Source organism: Drosophila takahashii, chromosome 3R (genome assembly GCF_030179915.1).
Source record: "Drosophila takahashii strain IR98-3 E-12201 chromosome 3R, DtakHiC1v2, whole genome shotgun sequence".
In the NCBI taxonomy this organism is placed as follows: Eukaryota; Metazoa; Arthropoda; class Insecta; order Diptera; family Drosophilidae; genus Drosophila; species Drosophila takahashii.
Window position 1 is genome coordinate 28,391,961 of NC_091681.1, and position 16,069 is coordinate 28,408,029.

General features: G+C 47.2%; 2 protein-coding genes across 4 annotated transcripts; one reads left to right on the plus strand and one right to left on the minus strand.

Moving 5' to 3' along the window:
- Positions 1 to 833: 833 nt before the first annotated feature.
- On the plus strand, positions 834 to 9,397 carry Cftr (CF transmembrane conductance regulator). Of its 2 annotated transcripts, none has more exons than XM_017143504.3 (8): positions 834 to 1,024; positions 3,181 to 3,431; positions 3,529 to 3,660; positions 3,719 to 3,903; positions 3,964 to 5,792; positions 6,086 to 6,968; positions 7,544 to 8,240; positions 8,615 to 9,397. In XM_017143504.3, the coding sequence occupies exons 2-8, from the start codon at positions 3,247 to 3,249 to the stop codon at positions 8,919 to 8,921; spliced, it is 4,218 nt and encodes a 1,405-aa protein (XP_016998993.3). In that variant the 5' UTR covers positions 834 to 1,024; positions 3,181 to 3,246; the 3' UTR covers positions 8,922 to 9,397. The 2 variants fall into 2 exon arrangements, with proteins under 2 accessions (XP_016998993.3, XP_016998991.3); XM_017143502.3 differs by having other exon boundaries at positions 3,198 to 3,431.
- On the minus strand, positions 9,387 to 15,280 carry ana1 (anastral spindle 1). Of its 2 annotated transcripts, XM_070217644.1 has the most exons (5): positions 15,020 to 15,280; positions 13,355 to 14,949; positions 12,914 to 13,037; positions 10,621 to 12,856; positions 9,387 to 10,554 (listed from the first exon to the last, which is right to left on the minus strand). In XM_070217644.1, the coding sequence occupies exons 1-5, from the start codon at positions 15,146 to 15,148 to the stop codon at positions 9,584 to 9,586; spliced, it is 5,055 nt and encodes a 1,684-aa protein (XP_070073745.1). In that variant the 5' UTR covers positions 15,149 to 15,280; the 3' UTR covers positions 9,387 to 9,583. The 2 variants fall into 2 exon arrangements, with proteins under 2 accessions (XP_070073745.1, XP_016998990.3); XM_017143501.3 differs by having other exon boundaries at positions 9,387 to 12,856.
- Positions 15,281 to 16,069: the final 789 nt, after the last annotated feature.

Below are 16,069 nucleotides of genomic sequence, written 5' to 3' on the forward strand. Positions count from 1 at the left end.
GAGTTTAAATTGACTTGTGCTGATGCTTAAACTGAGATTCAAACTACAAATAAATTTAGGGGTTTTTAAACAAACAAATGGGAAGCTCTTAGCTAAGCAGGATTTTATCAGCAATCTAACTGTCGGAAGAACGCTGCGAAAAAAGAGTGATAGCGTGAAATATAAGAAAAGCAAGAAAAAAAGAGATGTTCGACAAGACGATGTTTATGTTCTCTGTGCAGATAAAAAGATATTGTGAAATTCAAATCATATAAAAAAGGCACGAATTTGTTATTTGGTACAATTATTGGCCCAGTTATTAAAAAGTAAAGATATTTTTACCAAAAACCCAGATCTTGATTTTCTACCCAAAAATTCAGTATTTTGGCCATACAAAGGATATAATGATCCAATGTAATGTCATAATTCGTTGAGCTCATAATAAAATTTCCAATTGACTGACATCAAAATCTAAAAATGTTAATTTTTTAAGATTTGTTTCTAAAAATCGTGATGTAGCCCCTTAGAAAAATTAAAAAAATTTAAGGAAATTTTAGTATGGGTAAGTCAGACGAAAAGTGATGAAAACTGTTAACTGTTTAAATAATTAAGTATTATTGATTTAAGGAAGTTTTTTACTAAATAACAGGAAAAAACCGTATTAAATATTCCTATTTTTACCAAAAACCTAGGTACTTATGTTTAACCAAACCCAATTCCCTTCTGAACTTTGGTAGTATAGTGTAGGAGAGAGGGTCTCTCTAACCCAACCCGCTGCTCTTCCACTTGGTCTGAATCATCGACGTTCACGCATTACTTTAGCTCCCCAGAAGCTCTCAGTCGGTCCCCAACTTTTGAAAGAGACAGACGTGTGGCGCTTTTCGGGTCGTGGTTGTTGGTCCGTTGGAGTGCGTGTGTGTTAGTCGGCGTCCTGTGATAGTATTCGTACTATTTCTGCACGTGCTGCTCGGTCGCGACAGTTCCAAGTGGTACAATAATAGATAGACAACAGTGGAGGGAATTCATTAATGCTCCGGTAGCGCCTGTAAGTGGCAAATTAATTGATTTAATCTAGCGGCGAATTGAAAATTTGGAGCCCAGCACAATCGCGTAAGAAGTGCTGTACAATTATATCTCTACAATATATGTATGTACTGCATATTGGCATTGGTGTGTGCGAATTTGGCTCTTTGTTTCTGATAGTCTGGGTGCGGTGCGGGTGCTCAGTGCTCAATGTGCTGTTATGTCGGCGTCTGCTGCAATTCCCCCTTCGCGTTTACGTCATTAACCGTTATTAAATTTAGTTTCTTCCATTGTATGGGAAGTGTGGAAAATTTTCCATATGCAAAGCAATTGGAATGCCGGTTTTCCATTCAGACAGCCGCAATTTAAGCACCTTTGGTCTGCCACGACCGGCCAACAACCACTTGTTTGCTGTGAGGTCGACGATTGGCCCGGTGTGCATTTGTGTATGTGCGCAGGGAAACCTACACCATAAACAATCATCTTGATAAGATTATAATCTTATTAATCTATGAGACTTATTTAGGTACCCAGAAACAGTCAATACATTTGGTTTAAGTGTTTTTCCGGGCGTTTGCGAATATCTTCCAGCTTTCGAAGTTTCACTGTAAATGACTTTGCGGTACCGGCAAAAATAAATTAATCACTGTTTTACAATCTGTTGCCACATTTGTAGTCACCAAAGCTATCTTTGTCTTAGTGTTCCTCTGTCTGTGTTTATTTAGCGGGTTCATAAATTTGATTTCGTTTGAAAATTTATGAAACGTGAAACGTCGAATTGCTTGTCACCGTTGCTGCATACAAAACCTGTTCTAAACAATTGAAATAACATTAAAAATGTGCAGCTGACTGAAATAACTAAATTAAATATTTTTAACCGCAAGCAGAGATAATAGAGCTGATAAAAATGTGGGCTATTTTGAGCTCTCACGAAAACTTGTTATCGTAGATAATGTTTATCTGTTAAATACTTCGTAAATTGCTTTAATAGCTTAAATCGAATAGCGCCCACCCACTTTTATCAATTTACGTAAATTCATTGGCAACGTCACATTTATTTAATTGCCTGCGATCCCAGACAATTGAAATCTATTAACTCAAAAAAGGGGTGACGCGTATAAGGGGCGTTGGAAATCTATATTACTTCACATTGAGCAACAGTGCAACATGCACATTTGCCGGTCAATCACTTCGACTTGTGAAGTTTGTTGGATAAAGTTTTAATTCGAAAAGTGAAATTTCCGCTGCAAGTAACTGGGTCATAATATTTTTCCCTGGCTGGCAACCTCCGTATGAAAACAGCCATATTTATAAGTAGAATATACGTGCCTAAATCCTGCTTATCTGAGAAGGTCTCTGGACTTTAGCTTACCAATTAATAAACATTATGATTATTGTCATACGAAGATGTGCAAGTGTCGTGTGCGGCTCAAAATGCGTTTTGATTTACGCTCCTCGAGTCGTTTGCTATCAGTTACAGACAAAGCAAATAGCCTAGGCATTATAAGCTAACGACCGATATCGTGTGATTGACCCGTGTCTAGTCTATGCTGAGCAAAGTTCGTTCCACGCTCTCTTCATAAAACCCCAATTCATTAATCATTTTTATCTTTAAAGCAGAGTCCGTATTAAAACTCTCCATTACCAAAAAACCGCGGTCCTAGTCACACGTAAACTTTATCAGACAAGTAAAGTCTCTAGTTTATGGTAGCCTATTGGAAACGTGTTTATTTCCCTTAGTTTCTTATTTATATAAAACAACCTCAAATATAACAGATTACCCTTTATTGGTCAAGGTCTCTACTGATAAGGAAGTAGCTCTTACTAGACTAGTCATGACTAGTCTGCCTGTTTCATTCGTCTGTATCACTAAGACATGTGAATGCAAGAGGATACAGTAGACATTTGTCATTCGCAAATTATAGATTTTTTTGCAACATTTTTAATTATTTTTTTTATATAAATACGCCCCCTATTCATACAATAATTAGTATTTATTAAAACATTTTTAATACTTTCTCCTTGAATTCAAGTTTGATCTAATATCTTAAACTAAAGGTCTTTAGATCTCTTATTAGCAATGTTTACGCTAATTATTACTCAGTCTCTGTCACGTATTCTTATCTTCCAGCCAATGAAATTGCAGGTCTTTATTATTTAACATGAGTTTACTTTTAGTTTACTTGCGATTGCAGGTAGAAGGAGACTCAGATCTAGACGGGAGCTACCCATCCATATGATAGCATGGATAGCAGCGCCAAGCCAAAGCGCGAAAACCCGCGCCAGCATGCCAATATTATATCCCAATTGATATTTGCCTGGGCAATACCATTACTGTATCGGGGATCCCGAAGAGGCCTGAATACGGATGACCTGACGCAATGTCTCAAAGATGATCGATCCGAACAGCTGGGCGACCGCTTGGAGGAGTAAGTATTTTCTATTGACAAGAAACACAATGGAACTGATTCTTATTGGTTAAATCTATTTAAGAATATTTTAATAAAGCTGATGATTATTTTTCAGTCAATGGTTTAAGGAACTGGAACGATCGCATCGCAAAAAAGACAAGCCCCGCCTCAAAAACGCCCTGTTTCGTTGCTTCCTAGGTCCTACGATCGTAAATGGCCTCATTTCCTTAATCTACATAGTGATCAAGTGAGTATGAAGTGTAATAAGACCCGGCTTATCTGTCAATGCTACTCCGTTCGTATAGGACCTTGATTCCAGCTGTTCTTGCGCAGTTGTTGATTCAGTTCCAGAAACCAAATGTTGTGGGACTTAAAGACATCGCCGTTAACGAGATTTCAGTATCGGATTCCCTGAATCGAACTGCACGATCGATAGGAAGATATGTGATGAGTCAGGCTGTCGCCGATGCCAGCGGATCATCAGCGGATGGTAAGTCGAACTTGAATAAACGGCAAATATCAGGTTCCTGATAATGTTTACATATTTCAGTCTACTCCCCCAATTCCCTGGATAAGGGAGATCCGATCAAGGAAGCGATTCAACCTGCCACAGACCAAGCAGACCACAATGCCACGGTTGTGCGAAGTATCCTGGATCAGGGCATTGAGTACATTTGGAACGACATGTACAGTTTGGGCGCCATCCTGGTGTCCTCGACGCTCTTCTGCTGCTTCCTGCTCCACCACGTCGATCTGCGCCAGCGCCTGATGGGCGCCAGGATGCGAATCGCCTGCTGTTCGCTGATCTACCGCAAGACCCTTCGGCTCTCGATGAAAACGGCTGGCCAGACACCAGCCGGTTACCTAATCAACCTGCTCTCGAATGACGTGAATCGCCTGGACTATGGCTTCATATTCATGCACTGGATCTGGATAATGCCGCTGCAGGCGACGCTAACGTGCTACCTGATTTGGCTGAACATTGGCATCCCGGCGATAGTGGGAGTGGTGGGATTGCTGCTGAAGACGATACCCGTGCAAACGGCCCTCAGCAAGGTGACCTCGGTGCTGCGGATGAGAATCGCGGAGCGGACGGACGCCAGGGTGGGCATCATGAACGAGCTGGTGCAGGGCATTCAGGTGATCAAGATGTACGCCTGGGAGAAGCCCTTCCAGGCGGTGGTGGCCGAGGCTCGGCGCCGCGAGATCCAGCAGATCCGCTATGCATCCTACCTGCGAGGCTTCTACCTCAGCACCATGGTGTTCACGGAGCGATCCACCTTGTATATCACCCTGGCAGCGGCTGCTCTCCTGGGCCAGCCGATCACCGCCGACTTCGTGTTCTCCGCAGCCAGTTACTACAACATCCTGCAACTGGTGGCCGCCATTTGGTATCCATTGGCTGTGAGCTTCGGAGCTGAGGCCCTCGTCTCGTTGCGTCGCATTCAGGACTTCCTCCTGCTCGAGGGACGCGAGGAGCGGACCCAGGGACTCACGCACAAGACCGATCAGGATGGCGGAGACGCGAGGGCCGTGACCATCAAGGATATCAATGCCAGTTGGGACAATGAGAAGCCGCAGAGGACGCTGCAGAGCATCAATCTGCAGATCGAGAAGGGACAACTGTGTGCGGTGATTGGACCCGTGGGTGCCGGCAAGAGTTCCATCCTCCAGTTGCTCCTGGGCGAACTGCCGGTCATCGATGGCGGAGTGGTGATCCAGGGCGGCGTTTCCTATGCCGCCCAGGAGCCCTGGCTCTTTACGGGCTCGGTGAGGAATAACATCCTGTTTGGCGAGGAGTACGAAAGGAAGCGCTACCAGGAGGTCACCCGTTGCTGTGCCCTCTCCACGGACTTCCAGCAGTTGCCGAATGGCGACAAAACGGTTGTGGGCGAACGAGGGGCATCCCTATCCGGAGGTCAGAGAGCCCGCATCAGTTTGGCTCGGGCCGTTTACAAGCCGGCGCAGATTTACCTGATGGACGATCCACTAAGTGCCGTGGACGCGCACGTGGGTAGGCATCTGTTCGACGAGGTGATTGGACCCCGGGGACGACTGGCCCAGCTGAAGGCCACTCGCATACTGGTCACGCACCAGGTGCACTTCCTCTCCGAGGCCGATATCATTGTGATTGTGGACCAGGGAAGGATCTTGAGGCAGGGCACCTACCAGGAGTTGATCAACAGTGATCTGGACTTTGCGAAGCTGCTCGAGCGGCCCAAGGCGGAGGATGAGGCGGAAAACAGTCAGCGGCAAGCCTCCCCACTCAGTGCTAACTCCTTGGAGAGCGACGACGAGGACATACCCTTCATCGATGGCGAAAAGGATGGGTATCAGCAGCTGAGGAAGCAGAGTAGCTCGGTGCATGGCAGCAAATCGGTGGGTTTATAATTTATACACAGAAAAAAAATGGTACTGGTCAATTTGAAATGCTTTAAAGATCAAGTTATTCATATCATTTTGATATGAAAAAAAGATTATTTTAATCTTTTTTTATATTATTTACTCAAAAAATACTATATTTGGTATTTTTATGATATGATGAAATATCATGTTGATATTATTCTTATTATTAATATGAAATAAGGTAGAAATAACCCTATTTCATATCGGTTTTTTTTTCTGCGTATATATACTATATATTCTAATTAATTAATACGTTCCCCCTTCAGTTGGAGAGCTCGCAGCTAGATGATGAAGTGGATGAGGATGCTCTGGCCGAGGCCCAAGCCTCTGGCGGCATTTCACCGCGCGTCTGGTACGAGTACTTCCATGCGGGCAGCACTCTCCTGAGCTTCAGCTTCATGGTCTTCGTGATGGTCATGTCCCAGGTGGTGTGCAGCAGCTCGGACTACTTTGCCAACATTTGGACACAGCAGGAGCACCAGCGATCGCAGGGTGAGGCGACCAGCTTTACCACCTTCGAGTGCATGTACATTTACGGCGGCCTAATCATTGCCGTGGTGATCATGACCACGTTCCGCGGCTTCCTGTTCTTCAAGATCTGCATGCACGCCTCGAAGGTGCTGCACGATCGCATGTTCGCCTGCATCCTGCACGCCACCATGCGATTCTTCGACACCACTCCCTCGGGCAGGATTCTGAATCGCTTCTCCAAGGACATGGGCGCCATAGATGAGCTGCTGCCGCGGGCCATGATGGACTTTATCCAGATCGCCCTGGTGATGTTCGGCATTCTGATTGTGATTGGCATACTGAATCCGGTTCTGGTGGCCGCCATGCTGGTGGTGGCTGTTGTGGATATACTCGTCCTGAAGCTGTACCTGCGACCCTCGCAGGATCTCAAGCGCTTGGAGGGCATCTGCCGCAGTCCGGTGTTTTCCCACCTGAGTGCCTCCCTCTCGGGTCTGGCCATCATTCGATCCCGCCAGCTGCAGGATGTGGTGGCCAAGGAGTTTGATTTGCTGCAGGACGTGCACAGCAGCGTCTGGCAACTGACCATGGCTGCGAATACGGCTCTGGGTTTGTGGCTGGATTGCGTCAGTTGTGTCTTCCTCACCGCCGTCACCTTCAGTTTTATCATCTCCAGTGAAAGTGAGTTTTTCATGGGATTTTTATACCCGTTACTCGTAGAGTAAAAGGGTATATTGTATTCGTGCAAAAGTATGTAACAGGGAGAAGGAAGAGTTTCCGACCCTATAAAATATATATATTCTTGATCAGAGTCACTAGCCGAGTCGATCTAGCCATGTCCGTCTGTCCGTCTGTCTGTCCGTATGAACGCTGAAATCGCGGAAACTACAAAAGCTAGAAGGTTGAGATTTTCCACACATATTCTTGGGCTTCCTACGCAGCGCAAGTTTATTTCAGCCAAGCGCCACGCCCAAACAATCGCCCACTAACGATTTTAAAATGTGTCTGGCGCCCACACCTTTAAATATTTCCGAGAAGTATAAATGCATTTTTGTTTTGTATATGTATACCTATCGAAATGTAGAAGACATTTTTCAAATCGTATCATTCATTAAAAAGTTATACGCAATCAAAAAAATGTTTATATCCATCTTTCTCGCACTTCCTTTAGTCGAGTGATAGATAGTCGGGACACGATTTCTCTCTTGTTAGGATTTTATTAGAGCTAAACTGATATGTTTCCTCTTTCCTTTCAGCAACTTACAGTGGCAACGTGGGTCTGGCCATTGCCCAGGCCATGATCCTCACCGGCATGGTGCAGTACGGAGTGCGACAGGTGGCCGAGTCGTTGCAGCAGATGACCAGCGTGGAACGCGTGCTGCAGTACACAGAACTGGATCAGGAGCCGGCGCTGAGCGAGAAGTCTCCGCCACAGCAGTGGCCAACTCGCGGTCAGGTGGAGTTCCGCAACATGAGCTGCCGCTACGATCCGAATGGATCGCCTGTGCTGAAGAACCTCAATCTCACCATCGAGGCGGGCTGGAAGGTGGGCATCGTGGGACGGACAGGAGCCGGAAAGTCGTCGCTGATCGGAGCTCTCTTCCGGCTGGCCCACATCGAGGGAGAGATTCTCATCGATGGCATAGAGACAGGATCTATTTCATTGGAGGTCCTCCGCACCCGCATTTCGATTATTCCCCAAGACCCAGTGCTGTTTTCAGCCACCATTCGCTACAACCTGGATCCTTTTGAGCGCTACACCGACGCCGAGTTGTGGGGCGCTTTAGAGGACGTGGAGCTGCGAAGTTCCATTCCCGGCCTGGACTACATGGTCACGGAGCGGGGCAGCAATTTCAGCGTGGGCCAGCGGCAGTTGCTCTGCCTGGCGAGAGCGATTCTCAGGAACAACAAGGTTCTGGTGCTTGACGAGGCCACTGCCAATGTGGATCCGCAGTGAGTATTTTAGGGGTTTACTATTCCTACTACTATTCTTTACTATAGGGAGTGCGAGGGAGGTAGATATACACATTTTTTTGATTGCGCATAACTTTTGAATGAATGGTCCGATTTGAAAAATGTCTTCTACATTACGATAGGTATAAATATGCACAACAAAATTGCATTTATACTTCTCGGAAATCTTTAACGGTGTGGGCACCAGACACATTTTAAAATTGTTAGTGGGCGATTGTGGGCGTTAAAGGGGGCGAGGCGCTCGGCTCAAATAAACTTTCGCTGCGTAGGAAGCCCAAGAATATGTGTGGGAAATCTCAACTTTCTCGCTTTTGTAGTTTCCGAGATCTAAGCGTTCATATTTCATCTTTCAGAACCGATGCCCTGATCCAGCGCACTATCCGCATCAAGTTCAAGCACTGCACTGTAGTCACTGTGGCCCACCGTCTGCACACTGTTATGGATTCGGATCGGATTATAGTGATGGATGCCGGCGTGGCAGTGGAGTTCGATGTTCCACATCTGTTGCTCAAGAAGTCTCAAGGACATCTCCGGCAAATGGTGGAGGCCACGGGCGGCGAGGCGGATGCCCTGAAAAAGACGGCCAGTGACAGTCACAAGAGGAGGCAGAGGGAGCGCGACGAGGAGCGAGATCGCGAGGAGGAGGAAGGGCAGGAATGAGAAGCTGTGACCTAATCGCATTTACCCAAATCTGGTGCTTATAAATGGCTCAAGGTTGCAACTATTGGGCTCCGGAAACGGAGCGAAACGGAGCATTGTCCAAAACGATAGCCGTACCAAAATGAATTTCCTTTACACAACAATGGTTCATCAATGGTTCATGTACTTAGTCTAGTTAAGTTTGTAAACGAAAAGTCTAGATGTGCTGCCTTATACGTATTGTACTTAGATGTAATCTCCCCCACGGGATTTCAATGTTGAATTTGTATGAAAACTTTATTGTAGACCGCCAGTGAAAAGTACTCCAACTTAGAACATGACAAAGAAGATACTTACTTTCTGGTTACCGACTAGAACTGAACACTTAAACACTCATTAGTTAGTTCATCCAATATATACTGTATATATATTCTGTACATTATTGCATGTGATTACACTGAACCATTGTACTTGAAACTCTAGATAGATATTGAATAAATATTTTACGAGTTTATTAAAATATAAATAATTTTCATACAAATTGGTGATAAAATTTAAATCGTTTTCGATGGTCATTTTTTGGATACATAATTGCAAAAAGTTTATTAAAATATAAATAATTGTCATAAAAATCGATAATACAATTTAAAACCTAAGCAAACGAATTGAGCAAAGCTGTGCGATCATTTTCGAGGTGACTTTCGATGGGATGTCTTTACTGAGGATTGGCGAGTTTGGTTTGTACTCTGTTTACTTTTTTGTTCATAAGGAATGGGTGGCGTTCCATCTGGATAGTTCACCAGGGAGATGTGACTCTCCCCGGAGAATAGTTGAGTGCCAGTGCTGTTAACGGACCCGGATTTCTCTGGAATGGAGAGGAATGATCCCACTGGCGTGGACGTCTTTTGCCTGTCGTTGGTGGCTCCGGTGGCATGGCTTTGGCCCACGCCCGGAGTTTGCGTAATGCTGCTGGGCGAGAGTGAGTGTAGAACTGACTTGAGGAAGTGTCCCCTCAAGGACTCATCTGATGACTCCGAAGTGTCGCCGTTGTGCACCCGATGCTTCAGGAGCTCCCGAGTGAGGAATTCCCTTAGGTTGAGGGATCTTCCTATCTGACTTGCATCCTGCACCGTAGTAGAGTCATCCTTGGACCTGTAACTCCGATCCTGACCTCCACGCAGCCTCGACTTCCGTGGAGGCCGTTCCGGCGAGGAGGTGGTGGTGCTGCTGCACAACTCATCCGCCTGCTGTTGCCTCTGATGCATTGTGGCATGCCAGCACTGTGCTCGCTGCTCCGCGTCGCTGGAAAAGTTGCTGCCCGACAGCGGATCAATGCCACTCTCGTTGGGTGGATCGTTTCTCGCCGGGGCGACGCTTTCCCGCCGCGTGCTGCTGGCCACTTCCTGATCCGTCGCATTACCACGTCGAAATGAGTTTTTCAGGATATTTCGCTTGCGCAGTTCTTCTTCTACGTTAAAGGAATCCGAAGAATCCTGTTCGAGACTGGCACTGTCAATCAGTTCCCTCTGATCGGCGGGTTGCCGGGCCAGCAGTTTCTGCAGGTACTCCCGCCGTTTGGGGAAGTCCTGTATATTCTCATCGACCACACGCAGTTGTCGCATCAGTTCTCCCGGCGACAGAGTGGCGTCCTGACCTATCTCCAGGTGGATACGGGTGCTGGTCATGTTATGGAGATAGGCATTTATGCTAGGAAACTCACGGTAGTCAGCTCCTTCGGTGCGCTGATTGATAACGTGGACCAATTCATTGAATTCGCTCTGCAGGCGCTGGCTCTGATCCGCATCCAAGCGGGCCAAATCCAGCTGCAGTTCCCTGGCGTACTCATCGAAGCTGGGAAACGGCTTGGGCACTGGAGTAGCGGCAACTATGTGCGATTGTCCCGGCGTTTCCACTTCCGTAATCGTGGACAGCTCGTGCGCCAGATCCTCGGCATTCAGTTGAGGACTGTAGCGCCGAATTGTGGCCGGCGGAGCCTTCATTCGCCCGCGAGCCGTATTGCCTTGCGTCGAGGAATTCAGCGAGATGGGTTCCGCATCTACGTTAACCTGTCCCTGGGCGGTAATGGGACGCGAGTCCGCTATGCCACTATCCCTGCTGGCTGCCGTTGGTTTATTCTTCTGTAGAGGCAACGCCTCCGATGTGGAGGGCGTTTGGGAATCACTGCGATCGGACAAAGTCCGGCATCTGGCTTGTCGTTGTCCATTCGGGAGGTCAAAGTACTCCGTCGACTGGCGCTCACCATCACTGTTCGAAGTGAGAGTGACTTCCACCAGTCGCTGCTTCTCCTCGCGCACCTTGGTAATCAGATCCGTGAGCTCTGCAATTCGCTGCGTGCAATTCTCCGTGAGCTGCGCATAACGCTCCATATTCCGGGCAGAGGACTCTTCACTGGCAGTCTGCGATTTCGACTTATCGGCTGCAAAGCGAGGCGTACTCTTGGCGACATCGGTTGGGAGGCTTAGAGATATTCCGCCAGGACTCTGTTTCTTGCCCTTTTGATCTCTTTGCTGTTGCACTTTGTCGTTTGTTCGCTGCTGCCTAACTTTCTCTCCCTGGGAAGCTACTCTTTCCCCCTGCATCATTTCCCTTATCTGCTCTTTGTCCTTGGTGCTTGGCTGACATTCTTCTAGATTCTTGGCCAATCGCTTGTTCCATAACTGATCAAATGCCCGTATACTCTTCTCCTTGTCCTGGGATTTCTGCTCCTTTTGCATTTGCTGCTGGCAACGAATCGAGTCTTCCAACTCATTGATAAAGCTGCGATTGTCGTCAATGAAGGTCTGCACCCGTTCCATGCGCTGCTCATGCATCGCAGTCGCATCATCCGGAGTTGCCTCAGTTCTCCCCGTTTCAGCCTCGACGCAAGGCGTCATGTTTCTCGATGAGTTGATTATTGATGTCGTGGGTGTGGCCACATACGAGGAGCTAACACCCATTTCATCTATGCTGTGACGGGTCATTCCGAGCAGGCGATTTATATATTGGACAACCATGGGATGCAGTGGTGCCGATGCAGGAGGAGGAGCCGGCGGAGAAGGCATGGAACCCATGCCCGGATTGAAACTCTTGTAGCTCACCGGCGGCAGACTGCGATAGGCGGTGGAGTTAGAATCTATGGATATCTGTCGGTGATCCTGTGACAGGGTTTGCTTTCCGTTTTCCCTTTCTGGCTGCTTTTCTGGTTCTGCTTCCAGTGGTACTTCCTTTTCATTATCGATGGTTGCCGGTTTGGCTTTTACTTTCGATTTACCTCTCGGTACATATTGCTTTACCGTGCCGTCGCTCTTTACTTTGATGATGATCTCCAGTGGACCGTCATCTCTTGAGGATGGTTTTGCCTGATCCCCTTCACTGGATTTTTTACTTTTTGTCTCTTTGTAGAACTTCCTTAGACGCTGCTCCAGAATAGCCTCCTTTTGCTGCAGATCAGACTCTCGTTCGTTCAGCGTCTTGGTTCTCTCGGATAGAATATCCGCTCGCTCCTGCCGTATATTATCGATCATCTCCTGTGCGTTGTCACTCCTCGATCCGACTGCCTCGCCCGCCTTCAGCTCCTCCAGCAACTGAACGCGGATCTTTTCGATACGCTCAAGCAAACTCCGCAACCTCATGGATTTCAGGGAGTTGGACTGTTCGGCCTTCAAGTCGGACCTCAGCTGCTTGCTCTGATCATCCACATAGTCGAGGAGGATGGAGCAGCAGCTCTCTGTGCTGCCGAGATTATCGCGACCCATTTGAATAGGCGGTTCGCCCACATTGAGTGCCGCCGGATTGTTCAATTTGCTACGCGACGTGTTTGGAGGAGTGGGTTTAGAGCGCACCTCTGGGCAGGTGATTATGGCCGGTCGCAGCAGCATCTGCTCCATGGCCTCGTTCATTTTCTGCTCCCGCCTCGCAGCCTGATCCGCGAACCGATGGCTCGGTATAATGTTGGCCTAATGGGAAATAAAATTGTATTAGTGAAAGAAAGTAGTCTTAAAGGCATCTCTTACATCGCTGGGCAAAAGCTGTGGTTGCTGTTGGGTGAGGGCATCCAGTTTCTCGGTCAATTCCGCACAATCCCGACGCACTTGCTCGCGTTCCAGAGCCTTCTGACCACGATCGTTGCTGATTTTTCTATTTGAATGAAGATATGTTAGAATTAAAAACATCCAACTATTAGAAGTTCGGAATTTGACACACATGTTAAAAACTTGAAAACTTTTATTTCACATGTGTGTTAAAAATTGTAGCCTACATATGTTAGATACATAAATAACAGACACATGTCATTTGTGTTATTTACACGACGTGTTTTTTACACAGCGTTTTTTTTACACAGCGCGTTTTTAACACAATGAGTTTTTGACATTTAACTTAAATGATTTAAGTGATTTTTTAGTTATTTACAGTGAGTGTTATTTTCCGAATCTTGCTTTAAATCAAGTTCTCACCTGAGTTTGTCCAGTTCTTGTTCCCGCAGTTCCCTCAGTTGGTTCTCGATGCGAGCATGATCCATTGCAGTCAGTTGGCCGGCATCCTTCTCATTGCACTGCACTGTTTGCGTTGGAGCATCGTACGTTCGATGGTATTTATTGCCATGATCGTAGAACTGAACGCGTCCGGATTGAGTGGTCTTCGGATCGCCCCGCGTCGACATGACAAAAGTGGTGGTGGAGACGGTCGATTGCGTGGCCGTGCTTGGTGGAGCAGTTACAGCTGGAACATGAACCACTGGCTGCTGCGGCATCATTTGCTGCGGCGCATACACCGGCTGATGCTGTGGATACTGCGGTTGCATGGGAAATGGCATTGAATATGGCATCGCATATGGTTGCATCGGCTGTTGGGCATATGGGTGCATATATGGTTGAACTTGCGGCACGGGATAACAATGGGTCATCGTGGGATTTGGCATAGCTGGCATGTTTTGCTCCGGAATGGGTTGTAGGTTTCGCGGAGGCTCCTGTGCTCCTGGCTCCTGTATGGCTGTGACTTTGGGCAGAGTGGCTGGGGCCTTCTGAGGCTTCTGACCCTTTCGAATTCCCGCATCTATAACCTTGGCAGGAGCTGGATTCGATTTCAAGACCGTTCGCTTGGCTGTATTCTGATTACGTGATGTTGTCAACGTTTTCTTGGGCGATCCTGTAGCCGCCCTGGTCGGTGATTTTCTGGGCGCTGCAGCGGGAACTGCTTCCTCACGCTCTAAAGTTTTCCTGGGCGATCTTGGTAGGGATTTCGTGGGACTTGGCGGAGCAGATACTGCTTCCCCTTGCTGCCCTGGATCAGTTCGTATAGTAGTAGTGGTCTCGGTTCTCCTCACCAGATCGCTGATCTGGGTGAACCTCGGCCGTCGCTGGACTTCATCCTCACTGGGTCTCACCACATGGCTGAATTTGCGGTTGGTTTGAATGTGCCGATCGTTGATATCTAAACCCTCAGGGTTTTTGTGGGTCTCGGAAATGGTTTCTTCTATTTCCACGTCCAGTATTACGGGCGGAGTCTTCTGCAGACGCCGGTTGCTGGTGGGGCTGTCGCTGATTAGGATGGAAGAGTCGTCTTCGGAGGATTCCTCCCCTTCCTCCTCGGTGGCGGCACAACTGCAGCTGGCTGTCCTTTTGCGTTTTCCCTTGCAGCACGGCTTGTGACAGCCACTGGCCAACCGGTTCTCCTTGTCCTCCACCACGGGCGTCTGTGTGCCCGCCGTCGCACGTCCCTCCGCATTCAGATTCATTCCGTTTGTGGCTCTCAACTCCACACTGGCTTTTCCTGATCTTTTCAAGGCCTGCTTGCGGCACCTTTGGATTTTCTCGATTCTCTCCTGCTTCTGCTGCTCGATGCGCTCGTTTTCCTCCCTTGCGGCACGGTGGGCGGCGCCCACTTGGAAAATGGCCGAGCGGTAGTCCTGGTGCTTTTTGACCAAAACATGCTCACGCCACGCATTTAGCTCCTTTTGCTTGACCTGCTCCAGTTTGTCGATTTGACGCTTTTTCTCGGCCGCCACCTCCTCGCGTATGTGGCGAGCCAGGTGGTTGGACTTCTCACGCACCTGGATGGAAAATCGGGTCACGATAAGTCCGGTAATTACTGCGCAATGGGCTCCGAACCGAAGGGCTTACCTGCTGCAAACGGGTTATGCGACGCTGACTCTCGAGGTCTTTGCGCACCCGCTCGGGATCGTCCAGTCGGCTGACGGGCCGCCTCAAGTTGGCCCCGAACTTTCCATTTACTGTCACCTGCAGAGCCATCTGCTCTATCGATGTCTTGAATATATTCGGATAAAGGGCAGCATTTACGCAGTACAAAAAAAAACTTAGTTTGAGCGTAAAATCAAACAAACAACGTCTTCAAAAATTCCTCCACTCACGATGTATCGATATATCGGTTTTAGTGTGACCGCAGGCAAATAAAAATATGTCCTCAAAATATACCATTACATAGCACGCACTCGAACCATGGACAAAATATACCAAATATTTAAGGTCCTTTTTTAAATAATACATTATCCTTATGGGAAAACATAAATATATTTTAGCCATATTTTATTGGTTGTCGAAGAAATGTTTAAATCTTATTTAATAGAAGAAGTACAGTTTTTTGCCACAAGGTGCGTTGGGTCCACAGGGATTCACTGGGGGAGCTTGGCCGCAGGGTCCTTCAGGTTTGGGACCACTTCCGCATGGAGGAGCTGGAGCTGGAACTGGGGCACTGGGAGCGCTAGTGGTGTCATAAGAAGCTTCCGTCGTCGTCGTAGAAGCGGAGGCGGCAGCAAATCCTACGATACCGCACAGAAGGACAAGGATAGCGAAGAACTTCATCTTGATTACTCTGTTTCAACAGTGATAGTTTTGGGACAGAATTTCTCCATTTTATACTTTCCATTTTTGGATTATCAAATATTGACACAATTGCTTGAGTTATATTTGCGTACCAAATCTGAAGAAAAGAAACAATTGGGCAAACACTATACTATTCTTTGAATGGAGCTTAGTAGTGGAAAATTTGTTTCCAGTTGTTTGGCTATACACGCGTTTGTATCTTTTTGTTAGCCCTTTGCGTGTCTTTTAACGACGCACGCTTTTTTAAAGGGCAGGGAAATTCCGACTTATGAAATAGACCATTGCAGACTAGAAATAAGAATACTAAAAATTTCTATAGATAATGAGCGT

Excerpts from the sequence above, each read along its gene's own strand:
- Cftr (XM_017143504.3), top strand. The coding sequence starts at position 3,247 with ATGGATAGCAGCGCCAAGCCAAAGCGCGAAAACCCGCGCCAGCATGCC. Across the intron at positions 3,661-3,718 it reads TTAATCTACATAGTGATCAA|GACCTTGATTCCAGCTGTTC; the intron begins GTGAGTATGAAG and ends CCGTTCGTATAG. Across the intron at positions 8,241-8,614 it reads ACTGCCAATGTGGATCCGCA|AACCGATGCCCTGATCCAGC; the intron begins GTGAGTATTTTA and ends TTCATCTTTCAG.
- ana1 (XM_017143501.3), bottom strand. The coding sequence starts at position 15,148 with ATGGCTCTGCAGGTGACAGTAAATGGAAAGTTCGGGGCCAACTTGAGG. Across the intron at positions 13,038-13,354 it reads CAAGAACTGGACAAACTCAG|AAAAATCAGCAACGATCGTG; the intron begins GTGAGAACTTGA and ends TCATTCAAATAG. Across the intron at positions 12,857-12,913 it reads CACAGCTTTTGCCCAGCGAT|GCCAACATTATACCGAGCCA; the intron begins GTAAGAGATGCC and ends ATTTCCCATTAG.